Source organism: Hippopotamus amphibius, chromosome 6 (assembly GCF_030028045.1).
Source record: "Hippopotamus amphibius kiboko isolate mHipAmp2 chromosome 6, mHipAmp2.hap2, whole genome shotgun sequence".
Classification (NCBI taxonomy): Eukaryota; Metazoa; Chordata; class Mammalia; order Artiodactyla; family Hippopotamidae; genus Hippopotamus; species Hippopotamus amphibius.
Window position 1 is genome coordinate 74438514 of NC_080191.1, and position 25182 is coordinate 74463695.

General features: G+C 37.8%; 2 protein-coding genes across 6 annotated transcripts in view; one reads left to right on the plus strand and one right to left on the minus strand.

Moving 5' to 3' along the window:
* SLC35A1 (solute carrier family 35 member A1) overlaps nt 1-17741 on the plus strand; it is a 42806-nt gene extending 25065 nt beyond the window's left edge. Inside the window, exons 6-8 of one of the 2 annotated variants that reach the window (XM_057738219.1) lie at nt 1896-2072; nt 2528-2662; nt 17252-17741. In XM_057738219.1, coding sequence (XP_057594202.1) covers nt 1896-2072; nt 2528-2662; nt 17252-17316 — 377 coding nt within the window. In that variant the 3' untranslated portion in view covers nt 17317-17741. Of the gene's footprint in view, nt 1-1895; nt 2073-2527; nt 2663-4728; nt 5645-17251 lie in introns of those variants that run through there. The other variant, XM_057738218.1, reaches the window with a different exon arrangement.
* RARS2 (arginyl-tRNA synthetase 2, mitochondrial) overlaps nt 7985-25182 on the minus strand; it is a 79365-nt gene continuing 62167 nt past the window's right edge. For 3 of the 4 annotated variants that reach the window (XM_057738214.1, XM_057738215.1, XM_057738216.1), the window contains 12 exons: nt 20370-20528; nt 19252-19358; nt 17985-18080; nt 14484-14544; nt 13198-13274; nt 12581-12705; nt 11918-11985; nt 11724-11833; nt 11173-11268; nt 10146-10220; nt 8703-8766; nt 8074-8240 (listed from right to left, as the gene is read on the minus strand). In XM_057738214.1, the coding sequence (XP_057594197.1) occupies nt 8154-8240; nt 8703-8766; nt 10146-10220; nt 11173-11268; nt 11724-11833; nt 11918-11985; nt 12581-12705; nt 13198-13274; nt 14484-14544; nt 17985-18080; nt 19252-19358; nt 20370-20528 (1125 nt within the window). In that variant the 3' untranslated portion in view covers nt 8074-8153. Of the gene's footprint in view, nt 8241-8702; nt 8767-10145; nt 10221-11172; nt 11269-11723; nt 11834-11917; nt 11986-12580; nt 12706-13197; nt 13275-14483; nt 14545-17984; nt 18081-19251; nt 19359-20369; nt 20529-25182 lie in introns of all 4 variants that reach the window. The other variant, XM_057738212.1, reaches the window with a different exon arrangement.

Below are 25182 nucleotides of genomic sequence, written 5' to 3' on the forward strand. Positions count from 1 at the left end.
TACTTATAGCGGTTTAGTTTTATGTCAGCAGTTTTTCCAGTAAGCAGGTGGTAGTGTTTGAGGTAGGACCTCAGCCCGTATTCATCTTCGCAGTTATCTAAGAATGTATTTCTGTCGTCCTTGACCATCCCCAGGCCAGCCACGAACCCAAAAATAAATGAAAAAAGACCTCTGAAAATGGAGGAAGTTAGCCATCATAAAGCTCTGGTACCTCTTCCTGTTTTCCTGGTGCTGGCACTATCCTCAGGCTAGATTCTTCTGCTTTAGGTTGTTGTTACTAGTTTAGCTCAGCATCTCTATTTCCCTGGTAACCTCAAGTTCTTCCTCTGCTTCCACAGATAAGGAATTATGGAGTAAGGAGGAAAGGGGGTGGAGAGTACCTCAGAAAACCTAATACAGCCAAAAAGGGGAGGGAAGAATCAAAATCACTAACATCAAATAAACATGGCAGTCTGGAATCGTGTGTAGGGACAAGCAACCCTTCTCTGAATCAGGAAGAGACAGTGTGAGTGTCAAGTGCAACGTAAGAAAAGACATGTTTAGAAATAGTTCCAACAGAGAAGAAACTGACAGTAAAGAATGCATTAGTTATAGCCATATGTCTTTATTATTTATTTGTGCTATTTCAAGTGTTAGGACTCTCTATTTTTGACTAGGAAAGTAGTCTTTTTCACTTCTGTATCTAGTCATTTGATAAGAGGAGAAAATCTAAATTTCGGAATATACTTAATGATAGTATCATGCTAAACTTTTATTCTTTGGAAACAATGAATTAGAAACAAAATAGAGTTACCCGCCAAATAATATACTACTTAATTTTTAGCACTATTTTGAACAGTAAAATGTTTGTGTCCAACATTCTATTTAGTTCAGCCTCTCAGTACATAATTGAGGAGATGGTAGGTGGTTTAATATCCCTCTATGCTTGGAGTAACTGAGAACTGAATAGGTAAATGGTTTTCCCAGATAGGAAAATCAGAAGTAGAAATAGGAATAGCTGTTATATGTTTGTTCCCATCCTCGGGCTCTTTCCAACATAGGTTCATCAAAAACAGTCCTGGTGTTCATGTGAACTTTTAGTTGATTAGTACTTCAGTAGCAATTCCTAAGTCTCTAATTAATACAGTTTATAACAAAAATCTTTAATGTCCTTGTTAAACATGCATTCATTTCAAGTGTAAAACTTAAAGCAGTGCTGTGTGATTTTGCGGGGAGGGGAAGGGTCACGTGTGCTTTTGGCATCCCTAAAATCTTTGGATCCTCAACCCCCAAAAAATGCACATATACAAAAAACATTATCTAATTAGGGATTTCATGGTCCTTCTGACATTGTGTGTGAACTTGGCCTGTGGACCTCTGCTTTAAAGCAAAGTGGCTTCACTCAGCAAGTTCTATTTAAATTTTATTTTGATTGTGTTACTTACTCTGAAAAAATCCTAAGTGGTGATTATATAGGTTATTTTGCAAAGTGAGGAGTATTCATTACTAGGCAGATATTACGGGGTATTAAGATAATTGACTCTCACAGTATAGTTTTGCAGCTGAACAAAGCAAGTCTTTTGGTGGCATAAATAGAGAGCTTTTGTGATCTACCTCAGGGCTACAATAAAGGCAGAAACTATTAATAGTAATATAAGAGCCTCCTGTTAAATGTGGTTAGAAAGTTCCCTCTTGGCTATTAATTCTATATGCTCTGTAAAAATACACATTGGTAATGTTCGGTGTGCCATGCGTCACGAACATCGTAAATCTGCATTTAATTAATGTAAAATATATTTGTTTGCCAAATCATATACTTTATATATTATCATTTATTTAATTATTATTCTAAATGACATTTTCAATTAATTTCTAATAATATCTATTTCATATTTGCATGCTTAATTTTCTTTCAGGAGTATATTTTGAAAAAGTTTTAAAGAGTTCAGACACTTCCCTTTGGGTGAGAAACATTCAAATGTATCTATCAGGGATTGTTGTGACCTTAGTTGGCGTCTACTTGTCAGATGGAGCAGAAATTAAAGAAAAAGGATTTTTCTATGGTTACACGTATTATGTCTGGCTTGTCATCTGTAAGTATCCAGGAATTAAAGGTGTTGGGTAGATCTTTTTTTTTTTTTTTTTAAAGTTAGATGTCCATTTTAAGCCTTTATAACATTTTGAAATTGTTCCTCTGATACTGTGAATACCAGTTTGAAAATGTAATTTTGGTTTTATTGACTTACTTTTGTGGCAAAGCTATCCCAAAGCAATTTTGTCTTCACAATCAAAAGTATCTAATGTGTTAGCAGTAAATGTGCACGGTTTAGTAGTAGACTACATAGCCCTTTGGGCATCTGAAAAACAATGTTGTTTTGTAGCAACTACGACTTAGTTTTAGTACAAACTATCTCAGATGGCTGCTTCTAAGGAAAATAGTATTTTCCTAGGTAAATTAGTATGGCATCTCTGGGGATAAAAACTGTCTCACCATCATAGTCTTGTTTCATTTACTTGAGTTAAAATTTGCTTTCTTTCTGTATACAAGTTCTTGCTAGTGTTGGAGGCCTCTACACTTCTATTGTGGTCAAGTACACAGACAACATCATGAAAGGCTTTTCTGCAGCAGCAGCCATTGTCCTTTCTACCATTGCTTCAGTGATGCTGTTTGGATTACAGATAAGTATGTCTTAGTTTATACTGTAAGTTCTTACCATGGAAGAGCTCACTTCCTTGGTTCATTTACTCTTTTATTAAATATGGCAGTTGCTTGTAGCATTTACAGAAATTTCTAGTTTTGCTGTACTTTATCCTACAGGTACAGCAGTTCATAGTCGTGTGGAATGGAGGTCCGCAGTACTTTAGGTTGTTTAAATGGTTCTAGAGCTTAAACTGAGGGTGCTAGTTCTGTGTGAAAGTGAGCAGACTACTCAGAAAGAGCATTTCTGCAGTTAAGGCCTCCCTGTTTCCCAGGTATTAGATACAAGACAGCTTAAGTGCTCTGGGGTGAATACAGTATGATTAGGTACACAAGGAAATAAATATAAGAACTTTAGGAAATGATTCCTTTCCGCACTGGAAGTAAACTTGGCTTTTTATTTTGAGGAAACTTCTTTCATTTCCCCCTTAGTTTGTACCTTCCTGTTTTGGACTTGGGTATAAGCTGGTTTTGACACTACAGTCTAAATCTAAATTTTTTCTTTTGTAAAGCTGTCTTTGTTTCATTTAGTATGTAATTAATACAAAATTCATTACTATAGCTGGCATTTTAGCATCTCCTTTATGCTGGTCCTTCTAATATAATTTTCCCTAGCCATAGCCACCACTAGTTGGCTTCTGAATTATTTAAGCAGTGATACTGACTTAACACTTCAGGGTACTTTTATGCAGTGATAATATTCTTTACTGACCATTTATACCATAAACTAATACATGAGAAAAACCTGTCAAATATCGACATTAAGTAAACGAAACAGGTCTGGCCTATATTTACATTTCATTTTAAAACTGACTTGTTATAAATGCAAAGAGAAGAACACCAACCTTGTAGAAATCTTATAAGAAAATTTGATAGTCTGGTTCAAATCTTGCTTGTACCATTTATTAGCTGTACAACTTTGGGGAAGTTACATAACCCATGTCTCAGTTTCTTTGTGTGTAAAATGGGAATGATCATATCACCTATCTCCTAGGGTTGTTTTAGGCGAAGTGCTTAGAACAGGGCCTGGCACATGGTAGCTATTCTGTATAAAGCCAACTACTTACCATTTCAGTATCAGATATTTCTAGGCCCTTCTTCAGATGTTTTTCTTAACCTGATTTGGGTGAACTTTCACTTGTAGTTCTGATCCATCCTTATGCTCAACAAATCCTATGCCTGTGTTCCTAAAGAATATTTGGGAACAGTAAGAATGCTTTTTGGTCAGTGTTCTGTCTTACTGATGGTCAAGGAAATTAATTGGAATGTCTTAGCAATCTTAGTTTCCCATTTAGATTTAATTTACTCTCTTCCCCTTTTTTGAAGGCAAAGCTAGTCTTTCCTACTTAGATTTCTCTGCCTATTTTTAAAGCTGTTAAGACTGTGCTGTTGTACTCCACATAGAATATGGTTAGTTTTGAACAGAATATATAGTTTTGGCATAAGGATTTATTTATATGATGCCTACTTGTCAAGTTTGGGCAAGCTGTAATTCAGTTATGTCCTGATTTTCAGGACAAAGATGAAAAAAAAAAAACAAAAAAAAAAAAACGTTAGCAGAAAATGGAATTTTCCTCATTAAGTCACCACCTCATCTCCTATTCAGAAATCTTCAGTGGTTCGAATCATTGGTCACCGAACTCTCTGAATTCTGCTCAACTGCCTTTTACTCTAAACTTTCATAGGTTTCTAGTATCATGGAAAATTCATATTCCACTGCTGCTTCTTTCCTTCAGCATATAGGGACGTTAGTATGTTCTCTCAGTGGTCCAGAAGAGTCATACTTGTGTTCTTGAAAAGTATGTAGTCAGTGACTGTCATTCCCTTGATTTTACCACTTTTTTTGGTGGTGGGGAAGGGGATGGGGGGTGGAGCTAGACTTGATGACCTTTCTAAACCTTACCATCATACCATAGAACGCTTAAATTTATTTTCCAGACAATCTGATAGTGTGAACCCACAAGTGAAAGTCTTCAAAATTTTAAACTAACCATTGTTACACAATTTTAAGGACGCAGATACAGATTAAGCTTTTTTTTTTTTTCTTCCAGCACTCACCTTTGCTCTGGGTACTCTTCTTGTATGTGTTTCTATATATCTCTATGGATTACCCAGACAAGACACTACATCCATCCAACAAGGAGAACCAGCTTCAAAAGAGAGAGTCAGTGGTGTGTGACTTTAGTCTCAAAAGAGATTCCTATTAAGACTAAACCATTTGCATTAAACTAGAGCCTTAAGTCAATCCCAGAAGGTAGCTTAAAAAAACAAAAACTGTGTGGCATAAGCATTAAGAAGAAAGCTATGTGAGTGAATTGCTGCAAAGATTTAACATGACCTGTCTGGAGTCAACCTGTTTTGTTTTAGAATGAAGGATTTTTATTATTGTATATATAATGTACATATAAAAAAGTATGAAGATGATGTGGTGTTTAAAAAAAAAAATCATGCGAGGCTACAATATTCAATTAACAAGGTTTGGGGTTATGTTAAGGGTTAAAGTGCCAAAGCCATTTCTGTACTAACTGTTCTCTTGTTCAGGTACCGGGGAGAAGGATGACCTGTCCTTATTCTCCAATGCATGTATAGTATTTGGTCCCAGCAGCAGTAAAGACCTAGCTCTTTTCTTATAAAAGAGAGGCAGAAACAAGACAGGCTAGTTCAGAAACAAACTGTGTAACTTCTCAAACTGAATCTGTTTTATCACGCAGACAGTGATTTCTGGGTGGTGACCGAGTACTCCTTTCAGTGCTGTATTTGTGCCATTCATTGTCTGGATTCATATTTCTTTGCTCTTAGATGATATACTTTTCTTCAAAAAATATTTCTAATGTCACTTTTGTACTTTTTTTTATAAAGTATGTTTAACTGTTGGGATCTCAATAATTTGTGAAATTTCAGTGTTTTTTAAAAAAATTTCTATAATATGGGAAAATTCAGCAATAAACTTAATTTATTTATATGAAATCTGATCACTGTTTGTATTGTAGATACAACCATTAAGAGAATGCAGAAACATAAACACAAGCCCAAAACATTAAAAGTTTTTACTTTCTGTATGTTGGAATTTTATCAGGGCTCTTTGGTTGCAAAAAATGGCTACAAAACTGACTCCAGCTAGCCTTAAAAAAAAAAGAAAAAAAGGAATTTATAAGAAGAACTGCAGTCAAGGCTGTAGGGCTGCAGGAATTAAGTCTTTTCAGAGAGCTGTTTTCAGAAAGACTTGGCTCTAACCATCACTGTCCCTTGTATCATTTTATAAGATTCAAGACCTGAGGAAGCTACCACACATCTGGGAAGGGAAACGTTTGTTCAAAGAAGGGGAGGGGGGTATTGGACATGTAAAAAAAATGTCCCAGCTGTTTTCACTGCATGTGTGATTTGTGCTCAGGAAATACTGATACTTTAAGTAGAAAACTCACAATCTGGAAGATAAATCACTTAAAATTGGAGTCTTTTCTAGGATTAAGAAGGTATACCATACTTGCCAATATAAAACTATGCTCATTCAACTCTAGCTTTAGTTCATGCTAATTTGCTTCTCTGCATAAAATTAGATTGTCATTGGTATTCAGAAGACTTCTAGTAGCAACAGTTAGAATAAAGTATAACAGATCTGAATGGAAATTCTCAGATAAGGATAGCTGTAACCATCAGTCAGATCACATCCTACTCATGTTTCCTAAGCAGGTCACACAAAATACACTTACCAATACGCAGATACATGAAACTGTCTGAGAAACTCCATTTCAAATACGGTTTAAAGGACTGATTTTTACAAAGATCTTAATTCAATACCTGTAAAGTAATTCCTTGTTATTCAGATGTACTCAATGCCCCAGTTCATGTAGTGTGGTAAGACTTACCTATATATAGCAATGAAAGATGAGTATGAGACCTGTTTTCTGGGAGTAGGTGTCAGCTGCATTGACAAAAAAGCTTAATTTTGGTCTCCCTAAATTTAAGAACAGTCATAATTCTAAGAAAATTGAGATTTTTCTTTTTCATCAATTTTTTAAAATGAAAACTTTAGATGATCTCAATTACAAGAAGAGTTTCTGGATGAACGGCACTGCAAGAAACCTCAAGCCAGAGGAGGTCGGATGGCAGAGCAGGAGGAAGTGGAACTCACCTCCCCCCACAAACACATCAAAATACATCTACATGTGGAACAGTTTTCCCTGAAAACTAACTGGAAACTGGCAGAAAGACTCCTGTATAGCCAAGGCTATAGGAAAGATCCATAGGGAATTGAGTGGGAAGTAAAGAGAAGTGATCAGGTTGGGACCTGTGTCCCAGGGAGGGACTCAGAGGAAAAGGGAGATCACATGGGTGGAGATCCTCCCTGGGAGGGAGCAGTTCAAGCCACGTATCGGGCGCCCCAGCCCTAGGTCCGGCACAGGGAAGGCCTGCCCTCCGTGGCTGGTTGGAGGGCTGGTGGGACAGGAGGACTGTGGGAAGCCTGGTCTCCGCCCACTGGTGCACAGACATAGTAGGGGACTTTAGCTCCCACTGTTGGTGGGAATGTAAATGGGTGCAGCCACTTTGGAAAACAGTGTGGCGGCTCCTCAAAAAACTAAAAATAAAACTACCATATGACCCAGCAATTCCACTCCTGGGAACATATCTAAAGAAAACAAGAACACCTATTTGAAAAGAAACATGCACCCCAATGTTCATAGCAGGATTATTTACAATAGCAAAAATATAGAAGCAACCTAATGTCCGTCAACAGAAGATGTGGTGTGTATATATATGAATATTAACCATAAAAATGAAATTTTGTCATTTGCAACAACATGGATGGGCCTAGAGAGTATTATGCTTAGTGAAATAAGTCAGAGAAAGACAAATACTCTGTTATCACGTATATGTGGAATCTAACAAATAAACAAATGTATATAACAAAACAAAGACTGACAGATGCAGAGAACAAATTAGTGGTTACCAGTGAGAAGGGGGCAGGGGCACGATGGGGGTAGGGGGTTAAGAGAGACAGCTGCTAGGTATAAAATAGATAAGAAAGATACATTCCACAGCACAGGGAAATATAGCCATGGTTTTCTAATAACTTTAAATGGAGTATAATTTATAATAATATTGAATCACTATGTCGTACACCTGAAACTAATGTAGTATTGTAAATCAACTATACTTCAGTTAAGAAACAAAAACAAAACAACCCTCAAGCCAGAGTTTAAACTCTAATCCTTTGTCTCCAGTAGACCGCAATGACCTTAAAAAGATTTAACTTAGTTTTACAAGTCTGTTTAGTACTTATTGACCTTGAGGGAACTCAGATGATTTTTTTTAAAAGATAAAGATTTAATAAGTTGATAAATCACTTAATAAAATACAGACAATAAAATATAGGTTCTGACAGAATAATAGTTTCAATTCTATTCTAAATAGTAAGGCATATAAGAATAGATGACTAGAATTCATTTAGTATTTTAAAAGCAATTTTAATTAGAAATTACATCCTACATACAGGTGTTATTCCAAGAAGTTTCATTCCATTGGCTAGGACTGAGCGGACAGCTCTGAAAAGATGAAGTCTGGCCTACAAAATAAATCAAAGAATGATTAAAGGTCAATTCAGTAACAGGCTAACTATAAGTGAATAAATAAAATTGCTTTTAGAAGTAATTCTTTCTTCTGATTTAAAGTAGGAACAATATCTCCAAGTGCCCTAGGGTTTCCTGTAGGCAATTCCTAGAATTTGTTATAGTAAGGCTGGTACCCAAGGGGTGTGCAGTGGGAGTGACAGTAACACCGTAAAGTACAGCTTCAGATAAGGGGAACTAATCCCTCTATCACTTGAGGTAGGAAAATGTGTTTCACAGCTCAGTATGTTGGAAAGTAACATTGGTTGTTACAGCCCAATTCTAATTATTACCAGAGTGTAGAAGTACACTGCTGTAGTTGAACCACAGGATGCTATTCTAGAAACATTTACAAGACTGACTCAGTAACAACAGGCTGAGGATGCTAAGATTACACACAAAAACTCAACATAACATACCCCGGCCACTTCAGGAGGACTGTTTTTTATGTGTAGTGTTTTGTGTGCCACCGCTGCAAGATGACTGAAACAGGAAGGGAGAAATTGTGATGAGGACCTGCAGTAATTTCCTGTGCAACATATAAGCTTGATACCTAGTCTTACTCCTTCAACTGAGAGAAATCAAAGCCCAGAGCCATTAAAGGATATTTTCAAAGTTGAGACTGAATTCACTGCTTTTCAATAACTAGCAAAGTGAAAAACACTAAACTCGAGTTTTAGATTTTTTGTCTTGGTTCTACTAATAATAGGTGGTATTACGGTTACAATTACATTGTTCTTAAGATTATGATTTCATTGTTAGTTTTACAAGTACAGGGGAGTCTTTTCTAACAATTAGTTTTTCCTTATTTAGGTATCCCTCAAGATGAAATGTATAACATGCTCTGGCCTGTCTCCTGTATGGTGAGGAGGTGGGGTAAGACTAGTTATCAATCCACTCTGCACACACTGGCCACTCTTTAAAGAATTTTTTCTGTTTAGGTTTTGGCATCAACATGTGCCAGAGAAATAAGGCTTATGACACTCGTTTCAATGATTAAGTGACATTTAGTAAGACTTTGTGGCTTCTTCATCTATGTCTAAGTGCAAATTAAAGCAAAAAAAAAAATCTATAAATCTGGGGAAGAAAGGCAAAAAGCATAATCAAGAAAAACATCCCAATAAGTCTGATTTCAGTAAATCTTGAATAAAAGGAAACACTTCTTTCTTAAATAGCTTTATAAGATACAACTGTTGCTTTAAGACTCAACCTCTATTCAAACTTTGTAAAACAGCCACTGTGACATTTCTGTCAAAGTGTCACCTACTCGCTTTCCAGTTCATTCTTTACCGTCTATCAGACTGACTCTTCTGTCCCTCTGCTTAAAACCTTTTCATGGACCCCACTGCCCTGAAAATAAGTCAGAATGCATTAGTATACAACAAAAAGCCTGGTACGCATTTATTTCTTATTGCTCCCAGAACTATGTTGGTAATTCTTTTAATGTATCATGTTCTTGCTCAGCTCTGGGCTTTTCCTTCCTTCTCTGCCACTTTGCTCCCCCTCACATCTGCTCCTGTCCTCTGAGAAGCCCTCTCTGGTCCCTCAAGGCTGGGCTGAGTGCCCCAACATTGCCCCCCGTGTCCCCTCTGTCCTAACACGCACTGCACTGTGACCACCCATGATGTAGCTCTTGGTTCCCGTTCACTAGACTGCGGTGACCAGACCTTCAATTACTGAATGAATGAATGAACATTAACTGCTAATTTGCAAAGATGAAGCAAGAATTTCTGTAACTTAAAACACAAATTTTTAGGCCAACGGATTTGTCTATACGAAACCTTTAGGTCAAAGAAAGGTCCTGTGTCATATCAGGTCTCAAATGTCTTTTAACACCTGAAAATAGCACGTTTATAACGTACCTTAGAGTTAGAAGGTAACTGACAATGTGCCTGGGTTGAAGGTCTTCAGATGACCTATAAAGTACCTCGTCAAACCTAAAAGAAAGATGACAGGAGTGGTTGGCAGGGGAAGGCTGGGCACATATTACACTGAGCTAAGATGCTAAGATCTATGATGTAAGGTTGACTTGACACCATGAATGACGGAAGATACATGAAAAAAGACCTTGCGTAAATTTGAAGGTAAAGGCACATTTTTCTTTGTTACAAATTCCTTGGATGGCAGATACTTTCTAAATCACCTTGAGATCCCGTAGGCCTAGCCCAAAGCAAGGACTCAGATCGTGGCTGTTGAATGTACAAAGCCTCTAGCCATGTTTAGGAACATCATCTAGCAAACAGAGTCTACTCACTGCCAAGAAAACCAGGTTGGCTTATTTTTCCTCACAAATGAGCCAAATGTGAGTAAACTACCCCCTCATTCCAGGACAGAACCACGGACCACTGTGTGGCCATCAGAGCAATCGGCCTTGTTGTTACCCATCCACATCCCTTCCAGATGTTCCAGAGATTAGTCAGTCTCTCCTGACAAGTCTGGCTTCACCGATAATGCCTGTGAGAGCTCAGAAGTATGGTCTCCTGCCCAGTGTATCTGAGGCTGAACTGAAACCAAGAGGCAAATCAAGGGCTTATGGTCTCAGGGAAGGTGCACAGAGGCAGGGATTTTCCTTCACTTATTTATCACAGAGGGTGAGAAGAAGATCGTTTCTAAAACTAAAAGGTTATGCTTGTACCAGGCTTTACGTTCTCACACCATGACCTAAAGGGTGTTAGGCACCTGGACTAATTCAGCGGTGATAATATTTTTCACGCCGAAGGATTAATGTGAGCATGCCCCGTCTGCTCCCAAAGGGCAGGCGATCACTTTCCAGTCACACTTTGGGAGAAGCGCTGTCTGCAGGCACTGGCCTGTTGACTCCAGGGGTCCGCACACCACAACAGCCGTTTCACGGGGCAGGAGCAGCCTGATGATGCTGGGAAACCGTACCTGAGGAGGTGCTGGAGGATGGAAACAGACTGGGGCTCTTGTAAGCACGCAGTGTTGAAGTCATCCAGGTAACCGCTTCCAAAAGCCTCTTCCAAACTGTTATCAGGAGTTTAAACACAACCAAGGGTTAAACAAGCCATCCTAGGACTCAGAACTGCAAGTGATGAACATCGCCTCATAATGCGCAGTCTCGCTCTCCTGAATACAGTCCTAGACTCGGAAGCTAACATGGTTTGAGCCGATGCCTCAATTTTTCCTAAATCTGTTTCTTCATCTGAAAATGGAGTATATTCTGTGGCAGGGTTATCCTGAGTGCTAAACAAGGCAATATACATAAAAAGCATGTCGTTACACAGGTGTGCAATAAATAAACGTGTAAAAAGCCCACGAGACCCAAACGTAACAGGAGGCCCACTGTACTTCAACTAGTTTTGAATGCGAGATGTTGGAGAAGCCAAGAAAACAGGGCCTTTGGTCTCAGAATCATTCCAGCCAGGCCCCACCCTGGGAAGGACAGAGCGGCCCAGCGTTTCCCTGCAGCGCCTTCTCACCTGTGGAGGCGGGCGTGTGTGTACTGCAGGAAGACTCCCGTGTCCCCGCGACTCTGGAAAACACGATCCCAGCTGAACTGATAGTCAGATAGCAGGAAACCTCTGAAGTCCTAAAATGACAGAGGACGTCTTCGGCACTGGGATCTGTTTTAGCACCAAATAAAAGGCTCTCCCAGGACGCAGTCTGCACAGACCTGAATGATGAGGGCTGCGAGCCCCACCCTCTCTGCCGTCTCCTGGGGGTTCTCCAGCGCTCTGGTGGCTGAAACAGACAAAGGCGGCTACCTTAGCCTTGCATGAAACAGAATCCGGGACTGAAGTAGAGGTAAAACCCGCCAGAAATGTATGCCAACAGTATCAAGAACAAAGAGGTGCAGAGCAGGCAATTTACTTTCCTAATGTGGGCGGATTTAACTTTGACAATGACGTTTTCCAAGCCTGTATTAAAAGGGAAGAAACACGGATTTATTTTTCTTACAAACATGCCTTGTAAGACATTAGAGAGAGCTGGTACTTATTTTTCCACGGGTGAAGGTTAAACAGAGCCATAAGGACGTGCGACTTGCTTCTGATTGTGGGCCACAGGGACTCTGCATAAGCCCCCCAACCGTGGAGGGACGACGCTGAAGCTGCCCGGGAAGAGAGGTTCAGGGTGTCCCAACTCCCACTGCTGAACTGAACCAGAGCCCAGCAGCAAGTCTAGAATGCTGGCACCTCAAATTAGGCGACGTTATTTTTGATAAGGTTAGTGACAGTTCAGTGGAGGGATGGTCATAATAAATTGCACCGCACAGAAGTCTAGCAAAACATCAAAGTGCAGGTAAATTATGCCTGTAACAACCAAAAAATGAATTCACTCTTAACAGAAGCCATGTTCTGTAGCATCCTCAATCGTATCTCATTTAGAACATCTTCCAGAAAAGTCACATCTCCTCTCCGAGTCTTCATTCCCTGCACCACCCCAAAGGGTACGTGCTGGCACCTGAAACGGAGCAAGAATTTAGTTCACTGAGAACTGAAAAGGAGCTGGTGATCAAAGTATATGACAATCCCCTCATAGAGAACAGTCTGAACTTCAACTCTCATAGAGCGGTTTTAAAAAATTAATAAACTGAAATATGCTGTGATGTGTTGTATGCCACAATAGCTTCATTTCAAAATCACTAGCATATGATTAGATTACTAGTTGCCCTTATGAAAAAAAAGGAGATGGGAATTCAGGATTTTGAAAATCAAGCCACTGAGAACCGATGTCTAATAAAACCATTTATTAAACGTTTATAAGCTAGAAATTAATATGACCTGGACAAAAATTGGTGCAAGGACAAATCTGTTTTTCCACACTAACATCTTGAAACAAAGATGTGGAGTTTGAATAAAAATCTTTAACAGCTTGGTACATTTTCTGGATATGGCTGACCTAGCAAACCTTTAATGAACTTGAGCAGGCAATTAAGAACTAAGCAGACGGTACCTTTCTGCCCAGTCATATCCCATGATCTGCAGCATCTGAAACACTTGCTGAAAATGCCTTTTTTGCCCTTTATCTGTCTTGAGAAAAAAATGTATTTAAAATAAAAGAACAGTGGTAAGTTAACCTGCAATAGGTTGGACATAAATCAAATTAAAATATTTGAGTTTTGACAGACTAGAGTCACTATCAGTACACATGTTTTAAATAAGCACACAAAGAGGATGCCACTGGAAGGATGTCTAACCTGAGTGCTCTACAAGAGAAGGAAGAGCTGCAGTACCCCACTAAGTCAGGAGAAAATATGAACTTTCACCTTTCAAGTATTCTATCTAAATTCCTTTTCTCTCAGCTGTTGTGACCTTTATCTCCAAGAAGGCCAAAGCTAAGCTTTAAAAAGATACTTAATAGCAACTATTTTCCTTAGGGGAAAGGAAGTTTGCACACAGAAGGAAAGAAAGGGAAGAGGAGACTGGAATATTACTCAGCATAAAAGGAAAAAACTACTGACACATGCAATAATTTGGGCGGACCTCAAGGGCATTCAGTATGCTGAGTGAAAAAAGCCAATCGCAAAAGGTTACCTAATGTGATTCCATTTATATAACATTCATAAAGTGACAAAACTGTATGATGGAGAACAGAGCAGTGGTTGCCAGGGTCAGGGTGGAGGGAAGGCATGATTGTTCAGTGGCTGCCATAAGAGAGGTGGTTCTGTGATGGCACAGCAATGTATTCTGAATGTGGTGACAGGTACATGAATCTATACGTGATAACATTTCATAACCACCCTCCACCCATGACCCAGGCCCATACATAAGCCTGTGTAAAAATTGGTGAAGTTTAACTAAGGTCTCTACGAATGTTAGTTTCCTGGTATAGACAAAGTATCATGGTTATGTAAGATATCTTTGGGGAAGACTGAAGGGTACATGGAAACTCTCCTATTCTGAAACTTCTTGTGAGTCCTAAAATATTTAAGATAGAAAGTTATTTTTTAAAAATGCATTATAGTGACACGTACATATTGATTACATATAACCACTCATTTGGGTTTTGTTTTGTTTTTTTACTATGAAGTAATATGAACTTTTTCATTTTTAAGGTTTTAAAAAAAATTTTTTTAAAAACATAGTGGTTACCACCATAAATACACTTAACGTTGAATTCCTTCTATAGTTTGACAAAACTATTTTTGCATAGTTTTTTGACGAGGCATTCAATTTCTATCGTTGCAGTTTTCATGAAGTAGGGATCATAACCTTTTGTTCTTTATTGTGATTACTTACCACATAAATCATTTTATCAAAATTATACTTGTCCATCCGATCTATAGCAGCTGCAAGATCTCTGAAAAAAAATAGCCATAGATTAAGATTACTAAGCAGATCTGTGTGATAATTTGTTTTACCTATTTAATAGTAATGAGGCTTTTCTAATTTAAGAACTACTGTTATTCCACAGCCTCGGGTATAGTACCCATGCTTATATAATCCCAATACCATACTCACATACAAAATAATAATAACAAAAACAGCTTTGGGAAAGGAATTATGAAAGTGCTGTGAAAACATCGAAAATAAATAAAAGCTCTGGGACAAGTAGTAATAATAACTAAATAGCTCTAGGCAAAGTGTTTGTAGGTAAATGCTTTACGATTTGTTAATTAAGCCTCAACTGGAAAGAATCACCTTCCTCAGTTTTCTGCAATACATTTTCTTAAAGAACATATTTAAAACATAGGTGATACAGCAGCTAAACATGTATCTTCCAGCTATTCTTCCTAAGTCTTAGATCACTCATAAGCAATACTTTCTAAAGCCTTTAAAAAGACCATAAATTCCTTTGACAAAAATTCCACTTACCTCTTATCTCTGGTTAAGGAGAAAATACCCAGTTGTGCACACAGTATGAAATATTAAAAAACAAACCATAAACTAAGAAATTTTAAGTGAAAATTAAATATTGAACTTTAAAATTAAAGCTATTTTAATTAACTTGTGGGGAATATACTCAATAACTATGTAATATTTTTACATGGTGACATATTGTAACTAGATTTACCATGGTGATCATTTTGAATATTTAGAAATGCCAAATCACTATGCTGTGTAACAGGAAATAACATCGTGTCATAGGGCAATTATAATTCCAAAAACAAACTCGTAGAAAAATAGATCACATTTGTAGAATTTCAGAGGCAAGCGATAGAAAGGGGGGAATTGGATAAAGGTAGTCAAAAGGTACAAATTTCCAGTTATAAGAGAAATGGTGGGATGTAGTGCACAAAATGGCAAATATAATTAACACTGCCAAATGTTATATACGAAAGTTAAGAGAGGAAATCCTAAGAGTTCTCGTCACAAGAAAAAAATTTTTCTATTTCTTTAGTTTTGTTATCTATATGAAATGATGGATGTTCACTAAACGTACTGTGATAATCATTTCATGATGTATGTAAGTCACACCATTATGCTGTACACCTTACACTCACAGTGATGTATGCCAATTACATCTCAATAAAACTGCAAGAAAAAAAAAGTTATTTCTGCTTAACAATATATGACACAGGGAGGATTTTTAAAGTTTCTGGATCTTTTGAAATGTTGAGGGTCACCAAAAATATCATTGGTACCCACCTCGTGATCCTGATACAACAGAGCGTGTGCTCTGAATGGAGGCAAAAACTGGCTCGTAAGGGACAAAAGAAACTTTATGTTTAAAGCACATATATGCATACAATACATACAGACATATTTGTGGTGTTAAAATGTCATGAGGGTGGGCAAATAGAAAAAATATGGCTAAAAAGGCTCTTGAGAAGGGTTATAATAATAATATAAAAAGGTTGTAAAACACTGATATAGATTATCCCGAAAACAAAGTCACAAATATACACCCCCATTATATTTTCTATTTGAGCCAAGAGAAACTTTTTGATCCAATGAAAACAAGAGATGAATATAAGAAAAAGTCATAGGTTGAGTCTGTAGAACTGGAATTTGAAAGCCAGAAGAGACTCCAGGTCATGTAGTTCAGATCTCTCTTTTCACAAAGTAAGGAACCATGGCAGAGAGAGGTTAAGTGAAGGTCATGGCTTCAGAGCAAAAATTCAGGTCTCCAGCCTCACCCTGTGCTCTTGTCAGCATCCTCCTATCCTTTTCTTTGTCTGTTATAACAACTCCTCTAATTCACATAGCTGTATCCCCAGGAACCCACTGACAGGGCAGAAACAACTACAGTTACAGCAAGGTGAAAAATCAAACATTTCAGCACATGGCAAAAAGAAAAATATTCTCCCAAAGGAAAGGGGGAAAGTATAGCTATTAAGGTAAATACACAGAAAAATCTGGACCTAATGATAGCCCACAAAAAGATATCAGATAAAGATAGTTACAGGGTCCTTATGACTTGCAGCCTCCATTCTGAGTGGACACATTTCTTTCTTTTTTGAGTATAGTTGACTTACAATATTGTGTTACTTTCAGGTGTACAGCACAGTGATTCAGTATTTGTGCAGATTATACTCCATTACAGTTTATTACAAGATAATGGATTTAATTCCCTGTTGCTTATACGAGTGAACACATTTCTTATGACCACGACTCAAATGTGTATTTAATCTGTCCAGCAATAATTAGCTGGCACAAAAAAATCTTCTACTATATATTTCTTTGTATCTAGAAAGAGAAATGCACCTCTTAGATATATAGGTTCTTCTCACTTCCTAACTCCAATTGTATAGAATTGATAATAGAAAATAAGAATGACTTTTCTAAGGGATGGTAAGAGAGGCAGATGGTTTAAGTTGTTTGGAAAAAAATGATGGTAGTTAACAACAACAAAATATTACTAACTATGCTACAAAAGTGGTCTGTGATATAAAATTCTAGCCTGGGAGACACTAGAACCTTTTGCTAGCAGTGCTTGAGTATGGCTGTGTTTGCCTGCATGGCTTTTTTATTGTCCTGTCTTCTCCATCCTATTAGCTTTATCTAAGAAATAAGCGTGCTTGATAAACTGTTTTTACTAATTAACAGACTGCTCTTTTCCACAGGGGTTGGACTTGGAGACAGATGGAAAAATATAAGCTGCATGGCCTATTTACCACAGTCAGATTGAGGACTGGTACTTACGTGCACATAAGATGATCTCTACAGAGTGAGGACACCCCTGGGCCAACACGAGCACCTTTTAGCATATATTTTCTATCAATGTGCAATTATAACATATTTATAGTTGGCTATGAGGTACTTTAATTTTATAGTTTGTAGAACAATGTATTCACCTGTGGAAATCCTATGATGTTTAACTAACTCTAAACAGGTTTTCAGTTACTTTTCTGATAATATTAAACCTTTCCAGGAACTATAAATGGCAATAAATAGAAACCCAATAAAAATATTTTGAGTGATGAGAACAAGAGGTTTTAAGAAGAGAGTAGCACTGACATATATATACTACCAACTGTAAAGTAGATAGCCAGTGGGAAGTTGTTGTATAACAAAGGGAGTTCAACTCGAGGATGGAAGATGCCTTAGAGGACTGGGACGGGGAGGGTGGGGGGGGAGTCAAGGGAGGGAGGGAATACGGGGATATGTGTATAAAAACAGATGATTGAACTTGGTGTACCCCCCCCCAAAATAATAAATAAATAAATAAAATTAAAAAAAAAAGAAATTAGGATTTGGTAATAGTTTTGAGAATAAAATGATTGTCTTAGCATTAATCCTAGAACAAAGAACATGAAGTCATATATTCTAATGATGAGCTTCACACAAGACACAAACCTGGTTGCATACAGAGACGTCCCATCGCTTCGCATCACAGTACAAACTGAGGAGGGGTCACCATTCCCTGAAAGATCCACTACAGCTGTGCCTTTTCTAAAAATGCAAAAAGGTAACTCTGAAACAACATAATGAATTAACAGTATAATGTCTATAACATTATCTCTGGCAAACCAGGAGCTATTTTTATTACTTAAGTAGCAATAAGCCGTGTAACCAACAATGAAGAAAAACAAGAAGGAATCTGACCTTGAATGAATCTATTAAGAGTAGGTATTTTGTAATTAATATTCACTTATCTTTTAAATTCTGTAGCTCTGGATGAGGTACTTAAAGCCTTTAACATATCCAGTTGCAAAATGAGATTTCAGCTACAGTTTAACCATGAAATATCATGTTCTTCTTCTAACCCAAGTTATAACACTCAATATTGGACTAATTTTTTTACATGCAAGAAAGTACCCTTGAGTAATAAAATCTTGCAATTTTGTTATTGTCTTTTTTGCCTGATCAGAATTAGAATCTGTATGTGGCGATCTAAAAATTTTCCTTAAGGACATTACTGAGGATGTTGTGAACCACATTCTCCATGTCTTTCTTTTAAGGATGAAGAGAGAAATTGCTCTTTGGTACAATGAAAAATGGCAGTTCTAAGCTGGTTTGCTTCTGTGTTACACATGCCTGGGCTCCTATGAATGGTACCATTTCTCTGTTTGGCTGACAGGAAGCTCAAAGCTAAATTAGAAATCTACCTTAAGCAAAGAAGTGGAGTCCCAGTGTGTGTTACATGAGGTACTTAATACCATCCCTGATGTCCTACTATTTTTGTCTGCCCCTGCTTCTTGATTTCCTCATTTTACTCTTTCAAAAGCTTGGGGTTGCATTATACCTATTTTCATAAACTGCTTTAAATTCTTTTTGAACAGGATGGAATCTTTTTAAAAAGGCAGGCTTGAGTACGAAGAGTGTCATTTCCCTTTTCCAGTTATATTATTATCAGTTTGTGTGACCTTAGGCAGGTCACTTACACTTTCTGTGCTTGTTTCCTCCTGTGTAAAGTCAAGACAATATTCTTTCTCCCAAGCTTGCCAGGATTTTGTTATGGCAGCAAGAGACAGCCTGTGGGAAAGTACTCTGAACAGCAAAAAGCACTGTAAAAAACGTCAGGAAGGCTGCACACGACATGCTGCTGTCCTTACTGAGAGAATACATTAATGCCAACTTCAAAGAACAAATAACTTTCTAAAGATTAGTAACCTGATCATACATTGTTTTCTGTAGGAGTCCTTTACTGTCCAGCAACTTTATGACTTCTTGAGATTTTTCACGATAAAACGATTCTCCTGAATATTCGTCAAAGTGTACTCCTAGACGCTAAAAGGGTTCAAAAACAAAAGAAAAAAAAGTTATTTATGTGTCCTATTATCTTACCCTAAGACAAAACAGGATGCTCTGCAGTCTGTCAGACAGATGGGGAAAATAAGAATGAAATCAAGTCACTCTGTGACTCCAACCTTTCTAATGGCTCCCCTGCACCAGTCAAGCCCTCGTAATGTAATGTGCTGTCCAATATGGGAGCTGCTAGACACATGTGGCTATTCAGATTCAAATTAAAGAATATTGAAAATTTAGTTTCTCAGTTACTCTATTCACATTTCAAGTGCTCAATGGCCACATGTGGCTAGAGGCTACCATACTGGACAGCACAACTCCAGAACATTTCCACTGCAGCAGGAGGCTAGACTGGACAGTCCTGGAAGATGTCCTACATCCCACCCCACTCTACAACCTCTTCCACCTCCCTTACTATTCTGCATTTTGTGACCTTACTCCAGTCACATGGGTTCTTTGCTGAAACTCTCTTCAGACAGCACCCCGATCCCTCTTCCCCCGCTTCACTGTTCTCCAAGCATCACCACCTAACAGATTGTACATGTTCTTGTTTAACCTGCACTGCCTTGAATTTGTTTCATCTGCTGTGTCCATGCTAGAATGTCAAGTCCATGAGAAAAGAACTTATATCTTTTGATTCACTGTCGTATTTCTCCCACCCCCAGCATGTTATTAGATGAACAAATTTATCGCCATTACATATATGCCTAAGAAAGCAAAAGAAGAAAAAATGATTAAGAAAAAGTGAAGGAATGATAGAAGGAGGAAAGAAAAGCCACACTGAAATGAAGTATCAGGATGTCACTTCATATTCAGCCCATGAAGTTCACAGGCTTTATTTCATAGCTCTTTCAGCCTAAAGAACAATATTTGAGTCCCAATTATCAACTCAATGACAAATGACAAATCTGAGCTTCAGAAGCAACCTTTCTACCCAGGAGTACCGTCAAGAGCTGAACCACATGACAGGAGAGCAGGAGAGCTGGGGGGCACCTTGTAAATCCGAATGTACTCTTCTATGCTCAAGTCCCGAAATTTTTGCCACAGTGCAAGTGCTTGCGTGTCGCCCAGTTCCAATCGCTGGAAGAACTCATGTGCTGATTTTGCTACATTTTTATCATCTGCTGCTTCTTTATTAACTTGTACATAAACCTAAAGGTACAATAGTACATTAAATGAAGTATATTACTAGTCGCTTATCTCCAAAAATGAAAAGAAGAAAACAAAGCAATCCTGAGAATTCTCATTTAAGGTTATACAAGTGCCCTTGTCACAGAGTGTAACCTTCTCTTTTTTTTGCCATGGACCCTTAGTGAGCCCTACTGACCCCTTCTCAAAATGCATAAAGTAAAATACATAGGATTATAAAGGAAATAATTACACTGAAATACAATTATTCAAATTTTTAAAAATATTTGTGATCTAGTAACAGATGAAAATGCTCAATTTCTGATTGAGGTTAGGGAAAATAATGCATAATTTTCTTCTTCTCATCCAAGTTCACCAACCCTTAGGTTAAGAATGCCTGGTTTAACAATGTTCACTGTAGCACTACTTACAGTAGCCAGGACATGGAAACAACCTAAATGCCCATCAACAGATGAATGGATAAAGAAGAAGTAGCACATACATACAATGGAATATTACTCAGCCATAAAAAAGAAATGAAAGTGAGTTATTTGTAGTGAGGCGGATGGACCTGGAGTCTGTCATACAAAGCAAAGTAAGCCAGAAAGAGAAAAACAAATACCATATGCTGACTCATATATGGAATCTTAAAAAATGGTACAGATGAACCCAGTGACAGGGCAAGAATAAAGATGCAGATGTAGAGAACGGACTTGAGGACACGGGGTAGGGGGTGAAGGGGAAGCTGGGATGAAGTGAGAGGGTAGCATTGACATATATACACTACCAAATGTAAAATAGATAGCTAGTGGGAAGCTGCTGCATAACACAGGGAGATCAACCCAGTAATTGGTCGTGACTTAGAGGGGTGCGATCACAGGGGTGGGAAGGAGTCATGGGAGGGAGGGGATATGGGGATATATGTATAAATACAGGTGATTGTTGTACAGCAAAAACCGGCCCAACAGTGTAAAGCAATTATACTCCAATAAAGAGCTTAAGAAAAAAAAGCCTTGTTTAGACTAAGCTAGCATTTCTTCAAAAAAAAAAAAAAAAAAGTGCAATTATTCTTGCTGCAACTTCTCTGAGAAAAGGCTAAAGACAGTAGAATGGTTCAACCTGGGAAAGAAAAGGCCAAAGGATGATTTAGCAGTTTTCTTTTTTTTTTTTCCTTAGCAGTTGTTTAAATGAAAAAAATTTAAACTGTTCTCTAAATCTTCCAAATTAAGAAAAAAACAGGTGTTCTAGGAAGAACTTTGGGATAGTTAGCTTAATCATCCTCCAACTTGGGTTCTTGAGAACTGTGTGGAGCACTCACTTCTGGAGTGTTTTTGTACCATCTGTCTCAGCTGGCTTAGCCCTGCCCCTACCCAATGACAGGGGTGCAGTTGGATGGCTTGTTAAGGGCTCTTCCAGTGCTAGGATTCTGTGTTCACAGAATCATTTTCCAGTCTCTAAAATGCAAGGTTAATAAATGACATAAAAATGTCAACAATATAGCTCAAGTAATATTGAAGTTATGCATCATGGACTAATAAGATTTTACCTGTAAGTTGTAACTCACTTCCAGAGTGAAACAATAAATTTACTATCCTCATATGTTTTTCAGTAAGCTTTTAAAGTAGCATGAAAGTAATAGAAATTGGCAAATAAACTACCAAAAAGTATGAGGCTTCCTAACACAGCACTGTAAAGCAACTATACTCGAATAAAAATTAAAAAAAAAACGAGGCCTCTAGAATCTTATAGTAATATCACTCAAAATATCATGGCAGCAGCATTTATGTAGAAAAAGTGATTTTACTGGACAACCATAATGTGCCTTATACCCACTAGATACTACCAACAAAAGGGACAGGGCATTAAACACCTATCTCAAGCTAAAAAATGTCTCACCTTTCATAGGTGGCTTGTGTTAATCACTGGAATGGCAGAAGTGAACAAATAAGTACTCCTATATGAAGGTTAAAATTACCTAATCTTTTTTTTTTCTTCTTTAAAGCATACTGTACAGAAAAGAGTAACGTAGCAGGCCTGGAAACTGCTATCCTTAAAATGTATTGTTTGCAAGGTTAGCCCTTGGCTGGCATCTGGGAACTTGAATTTTGAGAATGTTCCCACCAACCTAAGTGATAAGAGTGGCTCATGGTGCCTCGAAACTGTCTGTGGGGGACTTCCCTGGTGGCACAGTGGTTAAGAATCTGTCTGCCAATGCAGGGGACACGGGTTCGAGCCCTGGTCTGGAAAGATCCCACATGCCACAGAGCAACTAAGCCCATGCACCACAACTTTCGAGCCTGCACTCTAGAGCCTGCGAGCCACAGCTACTTAAGCCCGCGTGCCTAGAGCCTGTGCTTCCCAACAAGAGAAGCCACTGCAATGAGAATCCCACACACCGCAACAAAGAGTAGCCACCGCTCTCAGCAACTATAGAAAGCCTGCACACAGCAAGGAAGACCCAATGCAGCCAAAAATAAATAAATAAAAATCTTAAAAACAAAAAACAAACAAAAAAACTGTCTGTGGAAACAATATGGTTTATGCTAAACACCTGCTTTCCTTTTGGGAGTTTGGAATCTTAGTACATGCTATGCAGGGGGTGCCTGCATAATAGGCTTTTAATAGGACCTACCAATGAGAATCCCTGGTAGATGACATTTCACACATGTTGTCACAATCTGTTGTAGGAGGAATTAAATGCATTCTGGGTGACTCTACTAGCAAAGGACTCTTGGAAGCTTGGGCCTCTTTCCTCTGGACTTCCCCCCATGTGCCTTTTCCCTTTGCTGGTTTTATTTGGCATCCTTTTGCTGTAATAAATCATAGCTGTGAGTACACCTGTATGTTGAGTCCTGTGAGCTCTCCTAGTGACTCCCTAATACCCACGTATCATAAAAAATTAATTTCTACATGGTCCTATGAATAAGTTAGATAGAAAACAGAGAAAGAAGATTTTTGGAAAGGCATAGGAAAAGAGTCAGTGTAAGATAGAAATCTGCAGACTTCCTGACCTTTGAATGACCTATCCATTGACAACTACTTATCGTCTAGCCTACAGTAGTAAAGACATAAATATGTCTATAAACAGCTTGTGATTCAAAATTAATCTCCCCCCCCTTTCCCAGTCTCTCTTGTCTCCTTTCTCTCCATCTCTCTCACATACACCTGTGTGTGTATGTGTGTGTGTGTGCATTCAATTTATAAGCAAATATACACAAAAAAATCCTTATTTTCAGAAGAGGAAAGGTATTAGATTTTTTTTAAATTTTTTTTTTAGATTTTTTTTTTTTTTAAATCTAGGGCCCTAAACTCAAATAGCTCAACATTTAAAAATCTAATATGCATTCAAAATACTGATAAGAATATTTTTAGGAAAAACACCAGAATTTTTTCCCTTTCTTAAAATTTAAAAGAGAAATAATTAAAACAAAACAAAAAGGCTTTCCTAATTCTTGAAGAACTTTGGCATTTCACCAATTTGTAGTGATAAACCAAACATTACTGAAAATCAACTGACACTATCAAACAACAGAAGAGCCCTAATTAGCACTTAATCTGCCTGTACACGCACTATATAAAACTAATTATTAGTATTCATTAACATTTTAGAAAAGAAATGCTTTTTCCTTCACAAAGTTTATACTATGTACTTCTGAAATTATAAACAGTTTTTAATTTACAGTTGCCCTGAACCCTCTACCCTTGGAAAGTATGCATTCTGAAGATCGCTCCCTTTTGAGGTTAGATCCAGACTCAAAGGGAATAAAGCAGAAATTTTAAATTTGGATTTGATAAATAAGAGTGTGGCTAAAGAAAAGTGTTTTTGAGGATGGAAACAATTTTTCTTTTAGTTACTAGAATACAAAAGCCAGCTGTATTTTTGTTAGAGAATAAACTAAATGTCTGAGACATCCTGAAAGGAATATTAATCTTCCCCTTTTACTATTTACAGATGTTGGGGATGCCATAAAACATGACATTTCTAATTTAATTAATTATAATCAGCTCTTGGGATGATGCACTGAAATGTAAAGAAATAAGCATGAGAAATTAAAGGGGGGGACTTCCCTGATGGTAAAGTGGTTAAGAATCTGCCTGCCAGTGCAGGGGACACGGGTTTGATCCCTGGTCCAGGAAGATCCCACATGCCGTGGAGCAACTAAGCCCATGTGCCACAACTACTGAGCCTGTGTGCTCTAGACCCTGCGAGCCACAGCTACTGAGCCTGCATGGTGCAACTACTAAAGTCTGCATGCCTAGAGCCCATGCTCTACAACAAGAGAAGCCACTGCAATGAGAAGCCTGAGCACCACAATGAAGAGCAGCCCCTGCTCCCTGCAACTAGAGAAAGCCCGTGCATAGTAATGAAGATGAAATGCAGCCAATAAATAAATAAATACATAAATTTATATATGAAAAAAAATGGCTTTGACCAAGGTTCAGGTTTTCAGTTTAGGAACAGGATAAAATCATTTATTAATATTTGCTTAAAGCTCAAGAAAAAAAAAGGAAAAAATTCCTCATTTATACTAAAAGTTGTTGAAAGTAATCTACAGTGACAACTGATTTTAAAATGAAATTGGGTCTCCAAAAACTAACACAAAGAAAAAATAAGCTAGAGGCTGCCACTTTAGGCTCTGCATTTTCTCCATCCTGCAAAGGAAGGAGGAAGAGAGCA